We start from the raw sequence: 12,426 nt of genomic DNA, 5'->3' as shown, positions 1-12,426 counted from the left end.
TACTCACACGCCTTTATTGCTTTGGGAAAGGAGCTGGGTTGCTTTTACCAATTACCCAACCAAGACATGCACTACATGGATGGCCATCCAAGGGGCAGAGGACACCAGCGTGAGGCCAGAAAGAGCTTTCCTTAATTTAAAGGGTTCAAAAGATGCTAGGAACTCATGGCTGCTTTCAATTCATTGTTGGGATGGTGGAGCTGACAGGTTTTATGTATGCATTCTGGTCTCCAAGCTGAGGATTGGGAGTGTAGGTGGTGATTGCTTGGAATGCCTTGATGTGTATACTTTGCCTGGTGAGGAGAGGGTAAGTAAAGATTTTAGAGTATCTACTAGTGACTTCAGTGTAAAAGTTAAAGCACTGGGCAATGGACAACTTTTCTTTTTAAGAGTAGTTTATGCCCTATGATCTGAACCAAACATTTGCATGTAAGACACTGGTAGTGTCTTCGTAGTGTAACTCTTTTGTTGGTTAAGCCAAAACCAGAAAGAAATGGGTGAGGCTTTCCACTAGCCAGAAAAAAACCCAATCAGTAGGAAATGGTAAAGCAAAATAGCTCTGAAGAGAGGGGGTTTTATGCTGAAAAACAGCAGCTCAGTCCCACAATTTTGCCACTGGTATTCAAATTCCAGTCATGGTTTATTGCACAGCTTTAGGTGGTAGCTGGAATCTGTGCTTCACCTGTACCCTCACTTGTTGGTGTCTGTTGGCCTGGTGTAGCCCTCATCATAGGCATATCCAGTTTCCCAGCACTGAAGTGTCCTTTCCCAGGATTCATACTACTCTGCTTTGACCAGGGACTAATTCACAGGTCTTAAATCCACAAGAGTGGGTACTATTAATTCCTCTGCATTGCAGCCTGTCCTATCTGATTATTGAATCTAACAGTTGTAGGTCACTCTGTCCAACTAGACCCACAGGGATTAATGTGAATGGAAACCTATAGCAGACTTGAGCTTCTGATGTCTATTAAAGCAGTGATCATCTCAACGCTGTTGAAAAGAAAACCAGCACTTTACTGTTGTGTTTTTAACTGTCTTGTAACGTGGATCACTGAAAACCAGGCCTATCTTCTGCTGTGTCAACTGCTGGCCATATACTATTGGTGTACATTGAAGCTGTAAATAAGGCTTGTCTAATGAGAGCAGGCAGAAGTAGTGAGATTAGCTTATGCCACAGGAAGTCTAATCATGTTTCTCAGCCTGTATTCCGTGGGCTGCATCTGATCTCTTAAGACCTTAAAAGGAGATGTATAAAATGATCACTAAAGCAAAAAAAAGGGTGGGGGGGAAATAAAAATCTCTGCATGTTTTTGCATGTTGTGTTGGAGGAGAAACACACTAGTAATCAATCACAGGTTTGCTGTCAGTTACAGGTGAGATTAGTAAGAACCACGGCACCTGCACCCTGCCTCCAATGGCCCGTGCTTCTTTTTTGGTACTATCCACCTCAGGCAACACTGGCACAACCTCTGCCTTTGGGGCTGTAACAGGATCCTGGGAAGGAAATGTCCACACTCATCCTGAAGTGGGCTATGGGGAAGGACACAAAGCAGAAGTCGGGAGTGTTGTTACACAAAGTAAATGTCTTTAATTATGAAAGGTTAGAGTTGCACCAGGCCTTCACTTTGTATCCCACCCTTAACTCCAGCTCTGACAGGGTGAGAAACGCCTGGAGCCGAGGCTGGGAAACCCCTCTGTGTCTGTTATAGTCATACACTTTAACTTCTGATACTTCTTCTCAATACAATCCCCTGACACTTGTTGAAATTGTCTCCAGGGATAACAGGAAAATAGATTTAAGCTGTTCTTGGTATGATCACAGATGTGTGGCAGGACAGGGCGTTAACATGGGTTTGTGCCTCTGAAAGATCATTCTTCCTCTCTTAAATAGTGACTTTTTCCCCAACATATTTGAAAACAGCCGAGTCACTGATGATCGCTGATGTAACAAATTAACTTGTACCTGAACCCACCAACCCTTACTATAGTTACTATTTCACATTGAAGGACTTGGACTGAAAGAGAGATTGTTGACCACTTTACTAACGTAGTAAAGCAACTGCACAATCACTTTTATTATAAAAATAATCCTTAATTAAACAGGAACACAACCAATAATGACACAAATACACATTTACAAACGTGTCAAATACTTATGGCACAGAAAAAAATAAATATCCCTGTACATTGTTTCTGTGCAAAAAGACGGGCTGGGTTGAGTCAATAACCACCTCTCTTGTTTTCTTCACTGCTCCTGATCTCGGTAGCACACAAGGATTTTCAGATGAGCTGTCTGAAAGTTCACCCTCAACAGACAAGAAAATACTTTCACTTTTAATCCAGATTAAAGCACAATGAGATTTTTTTTCTATCCTCAGCCGAAACGCTCCTCCCCTGATCTTCAGCCTACATTTTTGGAACAGGAGGAAAATTTCAAGTTCAGTCATTTGTTTGTTTTTTTCACAAGCCTTTCAGGGTGCTGTAAAGCATCAGGTTTGAATCCGAGTCAAGCTGCACTCTGAAGGCAACCACCACCAGAATTTGCACTGCAGCTGCCTTCCTGGGAGTTGTCAAAAAGAAATCGTTGTAAAAACACTTTATCTTGAAGTGTTTCATGAAGTCCAAGAGAAGGTGAAATTGAGTAAGAGGTAGATACTGTTCATCCTCCTAATAGGAATGATCCTGATCCTAAGAGCTGTCCGTTCAGAGTGATTCAGCCCTGGGTTAGGACTGCAGGAGATACCCACAGAGCAAAGGTTTATGGTCTGTAGAGTAGTGATTGACTTACACGCCTCACACATCACATGGTCACTGACAACACTCAGCAACGTGCTTGAGGAATTCCTCACTGAGTTCATCACTGAAAAACCTCATACAGTGAGGGCATCTGAGTTCACCCTGGGCCCGGCCCTCGGCTCCCGGGTTCCCACTGTCCCCAGGAGGAGGAGGCTGCTCGGCCTGTGGGGATGTTCTCCTCGTGCCTGGCTGCCCTGGACTGCTGCCTCGGAGATGTTCCACGTTTGTCTGTACGTACATGTGATTTTGGTTACCGATGTGTACTCTGAAGTGACTACTTGTGTCTCTCGAGTCCTACAAAGAGAAAGAAGAGCTCTTGAAAAAGATGCAGTGAAAAGGTAGTATTTTAACAGAATATTTTATCACCTGCATCTGAAACACTGCTCATGCTTTTGTAAATAAAATATGCATCCCTTGTTCTCAGTTTTATTAATACAGTTGTAAGAAAGGCTTGTAGACAACACAGAACATAGCCAGGGTGCTACTTTAAAGATGCCACTATTATAAGGGCCATGGCTGTCCTCCTTTTCCTCCTAAGAATTTCCAAAGTAGAGAGAAAATGGACTGGAAAGGGGTATTACATGTGTACTGGGAAGCCTCTCCACTAGAACATAAGGCTTTGATAGCTGCACTGACCTGAAAGGGTTTTAGAAGAACTAAGAGGTTTTTTTTTTAAACATTTAAAAATATATTAACCTTGAATCTTGTTGACATGTTTTAATTGAAAAAGTAGCATGGTGCTTTCTTACCTGTCTTCTTGCTAGCTGGTGTTGTAGACATGCAACTTCTGCCTGAAGCTCTTGTATTTTACTCTGTGCTCTTTCTCTGTCTGATCTCTCAGATGTGAAATCATCTTTATATACTAGGACCTAAAAAAGAATTAGTGTGTTACTATTTTATAAATTAGAGCATTGTCAGGTTAGATTAAAAAGTTGAGGCTGCAATTCCTTTGTTTGTAAATACGTATTGCACAGAATCTCAGTTTTCTCTTCTGTCATATCTATACTTTAAAGGTGTTTCTAATTTCTTCTTCAGATCTTTCTTTGTATTAAAGCCAGCAAAACTGTGTGCAGTTCTTTAATGAGTTTCCTTTACACCTGCATTGTTCAGTATCTGTATAACCAAATGTGGCAAGAGAAGTGGCAAATGTCCAGAGAAATAATTTCATTTTTCCCCCTTGGACTTCAGAGAGAAACTGACAATTCCTACTTCTAGGGAAAAAAAGTTACTGACCTGTTGCTCCAGCATCTGTATGCGCTCGTTGTCTCCTTCACTAGCCTTCTTCACATCTTCCAGTTCTCTCTTTGTGTTTATGCATTCGTTCATTTTTTCTTCCAGCAGCTTGTTTAACCGGAATATCTCCTTGTGCATCAGGTCAGAATTCGTTTGTGCTGAAGTCAGGCCGTGCTGCTGCTCCAGTTGTGACTTCATCTCTTTCAGCTGCAAGTGGAGTCGCTTCACATACTCATCCCTACTCGCATCGTATTTCTGCCACTTTGCATTTAAGTCTTCTACCTGAAAGATTACCCAGGAGACTCATGAAGAATGTGAACACACAAACTTTCATAGACTATATCTGCAGGAACAAAACTCTCTAAAATATCATATGGTATGCTGACTCAAACACTGAGTGTGGATGAGCCACCTCACAGGAGAGCAAAAGAGGAGTGTGTTATAATCCAGGTTCTGCATGGAGGGCTCTTCAGCATTAAATAACATGGGATGGGAGAGGCTGGTGGTCACTCCAGGCCTATGGCTTTTATCTTGGGGTGGAATGCTGATGCACAGAAGGAACACAAAACTTTTCTTCTGCATTGTCTTTTTAACAATAAAAAAACCCCAATACATTGAAAATAATGTAGGAAGTTGTTGGTAGGGGAACAAAGACTATGTGTCATGTTGAAACGACCAAGAAGAATTGTAGACTCATGTTAAGCTGCCACTTAATTTCAGATTAGCTGGGCCTCACCTATTCCAAATTTACTGTAACTCAAAATGCTCTATCAAATCTTAACCTAGTACAGAATGAAAGTACTCACGTGAGCTACTTTTTGTTTTAACATCCTGTTTTCATCTTGTAGGTTGCAGATAAGAGCTTGAAGTGAAGGCACGTTGTCTAAAAGCTGTAATTTTCACAAAAAGGAAATGTTACTTTCACACAAAAATCCCAAATGTTCCTTTAGCTATGCCTTTAAACTGGAAGTCATCTTCTTTTTTTCTTGTCTCTAAAACTATTTGCTATCAGTGAAACAACTACTTCTCTCTATATAGTGTTATTTCCAAATCCTAGTAGTGTAGCCTACAGCTTTTATTATTAATAAGGAATGCAAAAGTGTACTCAGGTTTCTAACACTTGGGTATTGCTTTTAAGTAAGATGTCATAAAAGAATACTTTTCTTGCCAAATTCTGAGCCTACTAAAGGTAACAAGAAAAATACCACACGTTTTACATGCATGAGGGCCTGCACTGATGACAGTGGAGCTTAACCCTTTACACAAACCTGGTGGACACTACTTGGTTGGAGTTAGGGAATGCATGAGAAAAACACAGATGTGTCTTCATTCTTGCTTTATTATTACTGTCAGTTTTGGCTAGTACTAGGAAGAAATTACTGAGGGGAGGAAAAAAACCCTGCTTGCTAAATAATTGACTAAAATGATACCTCTTTCTTACAGCTGTGACATCTGCTTAAAAAAACCCTGGTGTACGTGAGTAATATAGAACAGTTTTGTACAAAATTCCCTAGAATCAGCTACTAATTGCATCTGAAATTTCTCTTCTTCAAGTGGGAAGTCCCCACTGTACAAGGTTAGCTACATATATCAAAGCCAATCAGGTTTCCTGTCTATCAATTACACGTAGAACATGCTAATACTAAATGCTTCAAGTTCCTTAAAAAGTCTTTTTTTTCTTCTTTGACCTCTATTTCTTACAGGTAACTTCAATGTGAAGAAGTTTGCTTTGGTAGTGCTCCTGGGATGTTTTACAAAGTAGAAGTATGCGTGGATAGAGTTCATCATAAAAATATGGCTGAGTGGTCATGTGAAACACAGCATTACCACTATGCAGCAGTAAGGGCACGAAACAGAAATACTCTGTTTTATCAGAACTGGCTGTAGCATCCTACTCAATGCTCTGATCTGTTATTGAAGGCAGCACCTCTAATGTTATTTCCATATGGTATTATCACGAATTACCTAATAACTCTGAACTATGATGACTTCTGGCACAACACCACAATCTACCTCTACCTTACACTCAGAAACTTCAGCTAAGATGATGATGTGGCAAAGCTGCGCAGCCATTAGCAAATATGCCAAAATCCACGTGCTTCTTGGTGTCCCTCAGTAGCATTTCTGCCACCTTCCTACCGTGAAGCAACTTTTCTAAACGTTGCTGCTGGAGGGAAACATTGTCTTGTACTGGGAGGTTCAGGGGGGAACTCCAGAGCCCAAAAAAAGTGTAAGACACCTTGACTCAGTTCTTCCCTCACCAGCTTTCTGTAGGTCTGTACTATGTGTGCAAAGCCAAATCCTGATCTGAGAAGAGCACGTGGTATAGAGTTCTTCATGTAAATACTACTTTAAAATATCTCTGCTCTGTTTTGTGATTCAGATGTTTAAACACGTAATCAGGAGCTATCACCTTCAAAAGCACAGCACCATCTAGTGATGCTCACAAGGAGGCTGTGGAATGAAGAAGGTACTGTCTCCTGTCTATGCAGGGAAGAGCAGCCACTATGGATCTACTGAGGTTGGAAGGGACCTCTCAAGGTCCTCTCCTCTCCAGAAAAATGCCTCCAATGATAAGTGAGATGGCCAAAATGCAAGTGACTGACAACTGCTTCCATCCTAAATTTTTGGCACTTGGCATTATTTAGAGCTTGCCACAGTAGTCTTTTCAGTCTACATGACATTAGTTGAAGAGCTGTTTCTCACCACTCCCCTTTACAACTGCCAAATTGTAATTAACACCTCAGAAAGTAATAAGCCTTTAAAGAAACATGGTAACAGTAAGAATACCTGATTAGGTCTTTCAGTAGCTATCTGGTCATCTGAATTCCCCTTCTCTTTTCTTTGCTTCTCTTCTAGACATTTTGCCAGGTGTTGACACATTTCTGCTGTGGATGCTAATTTGCGTTGAAGCTGGTGAGTTTCATCAGTGAGTGAACGGCACAGAACAGCACTGGTGGCCTGAGCCTTCTCTCTTTCTGCCAAGCTCTTCTGCAGTCGTAAGATTTCTCTCTCCTTTTCATATGGAGGCTGATTTATCATCTGCTGTATCTCTCCATTTTTCTCTTCTAGCTGCTGATTCAACTTCTGTACTTCCTAAACATAAGGGGGAGGGGAAGTTATTTCAAAGCAAAGTGAACTCAAAAGCCAAAATCTAAGACTGGATTCCATATTGCAGTAGTTCCATGTTGCTCCTATAGTACTTAAAAAGTAAAATAGACTCAATTTCTGAGTAATCATTTGACCTTGGAACCAACAGATCAGTCAATCAAAGGCACAAACTGCTTGGACAGCTATGGAATCACTGCCTAGTCAGTAGGACATGCTTACTGGTCCCTCGTTCTAAACTACCAGATAGTAGAGATTTTCCCTGGAAAAGAAAGGGAACTGGAAAGTCTTATCAAAAACCAGTGCCAGGCAATGAACACATGTCACTGTCACATGGACAAAGCAGAGGGAGCATACGCAGCAACTTTCCCAGCTAGGAGAGGATGAGTGGTAAGGACAAGCAACAGCTAATAAATCTGTGTGGCAACGTCTCTGGCTGTAGCTGACGCTCCCAGGGTACATGAGGGGGGCTGAGACACTTTGGAAACAATGGTGTATCTCCTTGCTGCATGTTCTTGCTTAACATGGAAGGACAGTGGGATCATCCACGCTATATTAACATCTCTGCAGGTGCTTTGAGGAGGAAGATTTGTTTCCTACTGGGGTAAACCACTCTGCAGCACCATATCTGAAGTACACCAGTCCTGACTTTGGCAGAAACATCTTGTGCTTGATATCCCCAAAAAAGTAGCGGATGCTGGCGACAGAAACCTCCACAGCACTGCTCCTCCTCAATCACTGATGCTCTGGATGCCAACGAGACAGGTACAAGCCTGACTCTACACTCCTAGATCTTGGGGAATGCTAACGGAGCTGTCAGTCACAGGGAGCACTCCCCTCTGCCAGCACATAGGCCTCTAACATCACTACATGTCTTCTTTCCATGTTGTTGTTCTTTTTAGTGTCACTGATTTCACATAAAATATTTGTTTAAAAAGAAGAAAATATCCAGCTTACAGAAATAGCACTTGTTCTTACTACTGATGTTTAAATACTTTAGCATCATGCTAAATCATCCCTTTTGCTATAAAGACATTCAGCGTGAGCCTTCAAAATATGTTCAGATACCACATGTCTGGCATCTCTCTGCCAAGGGTCAGTAAGGTCATTTCTTATGTGAAATTTCCAAACCTGAACTTCTTTAAATGTATTTCAGGCGAGTGTCATATATGGAAAATGTTTTGTATAAGCATTAGGTTAAGAGATTACTTATGACAAAAACACTTGTTTCAATTTTAAGTCCAGCTTCTTGGTTTGGAAATTCCTTTATGCAGCTTCATAGAGAAAGAAATGCTTTAAAATGCTTTAAGTATTTCAGACTGAAGGTGGGAAAGTCTTAATGACAGTAACACAAATATCACTTGTGGCAGGTGAGAGGAGAAGGTAGTTTTGAAAACTTTGTGTCATAAAAGATACAGCTTTCCCTAACCTATTTCCTCACAGTCCAGATTTGCCAGTTGGGTCTCCAAGTATTAACATGCTGCCTTAATGTGAAGGCAAAACCTCCCCATTTTTAAGCACACTTTAAAAAAACCCCCTCACTTCAACAGAAAAAGTGGTGACATCAGTTGTTTAACTTAAAACTGTTGCATCTGATAAAGAACTTCCAAATTTGGGAGGATTTTTACTATTCTTCCTTCTCCTTGTGAGAATAGTTGCACGAAGATTTAGAATGCCAGGCCAAGTCTGTGATTTTATGCTTTACCTTCTAAAGGCAGTGGGAGCTACTATTGGATACAGACAGCCGAGTTGCCCTGGGGCACAGTCCAACTCTGCGTGCACAGCGCTAGAGCAAGTCCCTGTCAAACGCACCAGCATGGCATGGAGGGGGATCAAAATACGGCTCTCTTGCCCGGGCTCGGCCACCCCCAGCCTGCTGTGCCAGCCCAGGCATGGCACTTACACACCCAGGTGTCAACGCTGGCGTCTGCGCACCCCGATCCGCTTCCATAGAGGCGAGTGAGCGGTCTGAATGCAAAATCCCCCATTGCAGACAACCACCGCTGGATTTACTACGCTTAAACTACTCGTCTGGGCTTTTTTTTCCTCTAGAGGAGCGCGAAAACAGCTGTCGTGGTGATTGGCGCTGCCGCTCCTCGGGGTCCGCAGGCCCTTCGGCCCGAGGCGCTGCCTGCCCCGCCAGCGCGCCTGCGAGGCCAGTCGCGGTTTTACCTGGCTCAGAGCTTCCACTCTTCGCGCCGAGAGCCGCTCGCTGTCCCGGAGCTGCTCCCGGGCCTGGCCCAGCTGCTCCAGCAGGCTCTCCACCAGCGAGCGGGCCGGCTCCGCGCCCGCCGCCCCCGCCTCGCCGCCCGCCGCCGCCTGCTGCTGCTGCTGCTGCCGGGCCAGGCTGCTCCGCAGCTCCCGGATGGTCGCCTCCTTGGCTGCCAGCTGCAGCTGGAGGTGCTTCAGTTGCTGGGCGGACTCGTGGTACAAGGTGCAGAGCGCGTTGTACCGAGGCACTTTATTCTTCAAGCTCCTGTTTTCCCGGTGCAGCTTCTCCAGCGTCTCCTCCACCTGCTTGAAGCGGGTTACCAAGGGCTCCGTGCTGCTGCCCTCGCTTACCGAGCACATGTCCGGGGAAGGTGAGCTGCGGTCAAGCTGCTGCCCCTTCTCCTCCAGCGTGAGCAGTAATCCAGCCAGGTGCATATAAACTGGGAGAGGAGCCAGGCAGGGCCAGGGCTCTTGCTTCTGCTGCGCTCTTCCGACTTCCCTGTCGGGGGAGGAGGATGGCCGCTCTCCTTTAAGGACTCGCAAGATCCGCCTTGTTGCCCTTCCCCGCCGCTTTACTACGGCACAAGCGGGGCCGGGCCGCGCCGCGCTCCGCCTCTGCGTAGGGGGAACCCCGCCGCGGGGCAGAGCAGCGCCTGCACCCCCCCGCCGCCAGCGCGGGAGCCGGGCCGGGGGCAAGGCTGCCGGGGAATCCCGGCGGGGGCGAGGAGGAGAAAAGGCAGCCGGGGGCTGTGAGGGGCCAGGAGGAGCGGGAACGGGAGCGGGCTGAAACCCGAGGGCGAGAGACGCGGCCTGGGCGAGGGGGAGCCTGCGGAGGGGCGAGGGGAAGTCCAGGCTGACGGAGGGGCCGCTGAGGGGAGGGGGCCGAGGTGAAAGAGCGGGGAAGCTGCTAAAGGAGAGGCGGCCGAGGGGGAAAGGTGGGTCGGGGAAGGACGAGGCGCTGCCGAGGGGGCTCTAGGCCGAACGGAGCGACGAGCATCTGGGGGAGGAGGGGGCCCGGGGAAGCCAAGGTCGTTCAGAGGGCTGAAGGAGGGAACGGGCCCCGGCCTTGCGAAAGGCCCGCAGCGCGGCGTCCCAGCACGAGCCGCCGCGGGAATTCCCCGGCTGGGAACTGGCCGTTCCCTGCCGCCGGCGCCCTCCCGGCACGGCCGCTCGCCTTCCGCCACCGCGGCACGGCCGGGCCCGCGCATGCGCCGCGGGCAACGGCTGGCGGGGGCTGCCCTGAGGGGCGCCGGGCCGCCCGTGCTGGCTGCCGCAAACCGGGGAGCAGCGCCCGGACAGTCCCGCGGTACAGTGTCGGGTCTGAAGGAGTGGCAGCAGGAAGGGCCTTGGACCCGGGCAGAGCAGCACATCTCTCCCCGAAGGCTGCACAGCTTTGCACGCTTTCAGGAGAAACCTCGAGGAGATCAGAATGTTCCACCCATCAAAATTCGTTTGCACTAGTGTTTATACTGTCAGGACTGCACGTGGAGATAGAGTTGAAGAGTGTAAAACCAGCTTCATCAAACCGAACAAACAGGTGCCCATCAGCCATCTCAGTGGTGGAGAACTTTTTATCAGCAGCATAGAAGTAGAACCTGTTACCCAAGGATGTAGGTGTTGGAGAGGTTAGGCTGGTGTAGTGTTTCTCAGAGGATGAGGGCATCATGATGAACTGGACTGCTTTACAGTATTTATTGATTTAGTGACATGAGCATTACCATACTGGTAGAACAGCTTGGGAGGAAGATGTCCTCTGAGTACTTTGAGAGGTGGTGACTCCACCACTACTTCGGGCAGCCTGTTCCAGCCCTTGAGAACCTTTTTGATGATTTTTTTTTCCTAATACCCAATCTAATCTAATCCCCTCATGCAATTTGAGGCCGTTTCCTCTTGTCCTGATGCTTCTAACTTGTGACAGGAGACCAGCACCTCTCTACAACCTGCTTTCAGGTAGTGATACAAAGCCATAAGGTATCCCTTCAGCCTCCTATTCTCCAGACAAAACAAACCTAGTTCCCTCAGCTGCTCCTGGTTGGACTTGTTCTCTAGGCCCTTCACAAGCTTCATAGGTGTCAGGGTAAAAGAACTTTGGAGGAACTGTATGGAAGACTTTACAGGAATCAGTACATGATGGCAGAAGATACTGACTTTCAAAGTCTAGATGCTCATTTCCACTGGTGATGGATCAGAAGCCTCATGATACTGCTGCATATGAAAGACAAGACAAAACTTTGGGAGTATTTCAGGAAGACAAATGGGTGTAAGTTGGAAAGAGAGATTGCAGTCAAATATAAGGAAAACTCCCCGTAAAGGTAATCAAACACTGGAATTGCATTGAGCAGGAGTTTGGGCTGGAGACCTCCTGAGGCCCTACCCATAATGAATTATCCCATGATTCAGTTCCACTTTTTCAACCTGGAAAGTCATTATTTTGTCACCTCAATTATGCTAGAAAGGAGTATCCAAAAGATTAGGAGTAAGACATTAAAAACCTTTGCTATTTCTAAATTTACAGCTGGATTTTACGTGCATAGAAGGTCCTGTGTGACAGTAAAGGGTAAAACGCTGGGCCTAAGGTACAGGTCTGTGGTGTAATTGGTATTTCATTTTATCAATAATGTAAAACCCCGTTGTTTAGGACAGTGGAAAGTCTGTGTCGAAGTTGAGGGGGCACAATTTTTGGCTTTTCACTTTTGCAAACGTATATCCTACAACCTTAAGACACTGTTCTTGCTGTGAAGAAAGATCCTGCTTTAAAATGCCCATGCTTTATAGTTTTCATATACATTAGTAAGGAAATTGGAAAAAATACCTACATAGACTTTGGTATTTTCAGCATCATTGTGCCACAGTCAGAGCTACATGAAAAGTTTGGAGTAAGATTGCTTTTGCTGACTGTCAGTATATTTTGCAGTAACTTACGATGAAGCCCTTGTAACAGAGAAATCTGGTTTCCTGCCAGTTCAAACAGCAGGCTGCCAGGACACTCAGAAATCTCGTGTCAGCAGATGAGGCAGCGATGTCTTTAGCCCAATCATCAGGGAATATAGTTAGCTACCAAATAAGATACTTTAT

General features: G+C 45.5%; 1 protein-coding gene across 2 annotated transcripts; it reads right to left on the bottom strand.

Moving 5' to 3' along the window:
• Positions 1-2,042: 2,042 nt before the first annotated feature.
• TNIP2 (TNFAIP3 interacting protein 2) lies at positions 2,043-10,027 on the bottom strand. Of its 2 annotated transcripts, none has more exons than XM_061992890.1 (6): positions 9,313-10,027; positions 6,823-7,128; positions 4,839-4,922; positions 4,033-4,314; positions 3,549-3,668; positions 2,043-3,093 (listed from the first exon to the last, which is right to left on the bottom strand). In XM_061992890.1, the coding sequence occupies exons 1-6, from the start codon at positions 9,784-9,786 to the stop codon at positions 2,812-2,814; spliced, it is 1,548 nt and encodes a 515-aa protein (XP_061848874.1). In that variant the 5' UTR covers positions 9,787-10,027; the 3' UTR covers positions 2,043-2,811. The 2 variants fall into 2 exon arrangements, with proteins under 2 accessions (XP_061848874.1, XP_061848875.1); XM_061992891.1 differs by having other exon boundaries at positions 2,045-3,093; positions 9,703-10,025.
• Between the last annotated feature and the right edge of the window lie 2,399 nt (positions 10,028-12,426).

The sequence above is a fragment of the Colius striatus genome, chromosome 3 (assembly GCF_028858725.1).
Source record: "Colius striatus isolate bColStr4 chromosome 3, bColStr4.1.hap1, whole genome shotgun sequence".
Classification (NCBI taxonomy): Eukaryota; Metazoa; Chordata; class Aves; order Coliiformes; family Coliidae; genus Colius; species Colius striatus.
Note: the sequence above shows the minus strand (reverse complement) of the source record. Positions and strands in the feature narration are given on the sequence as shown.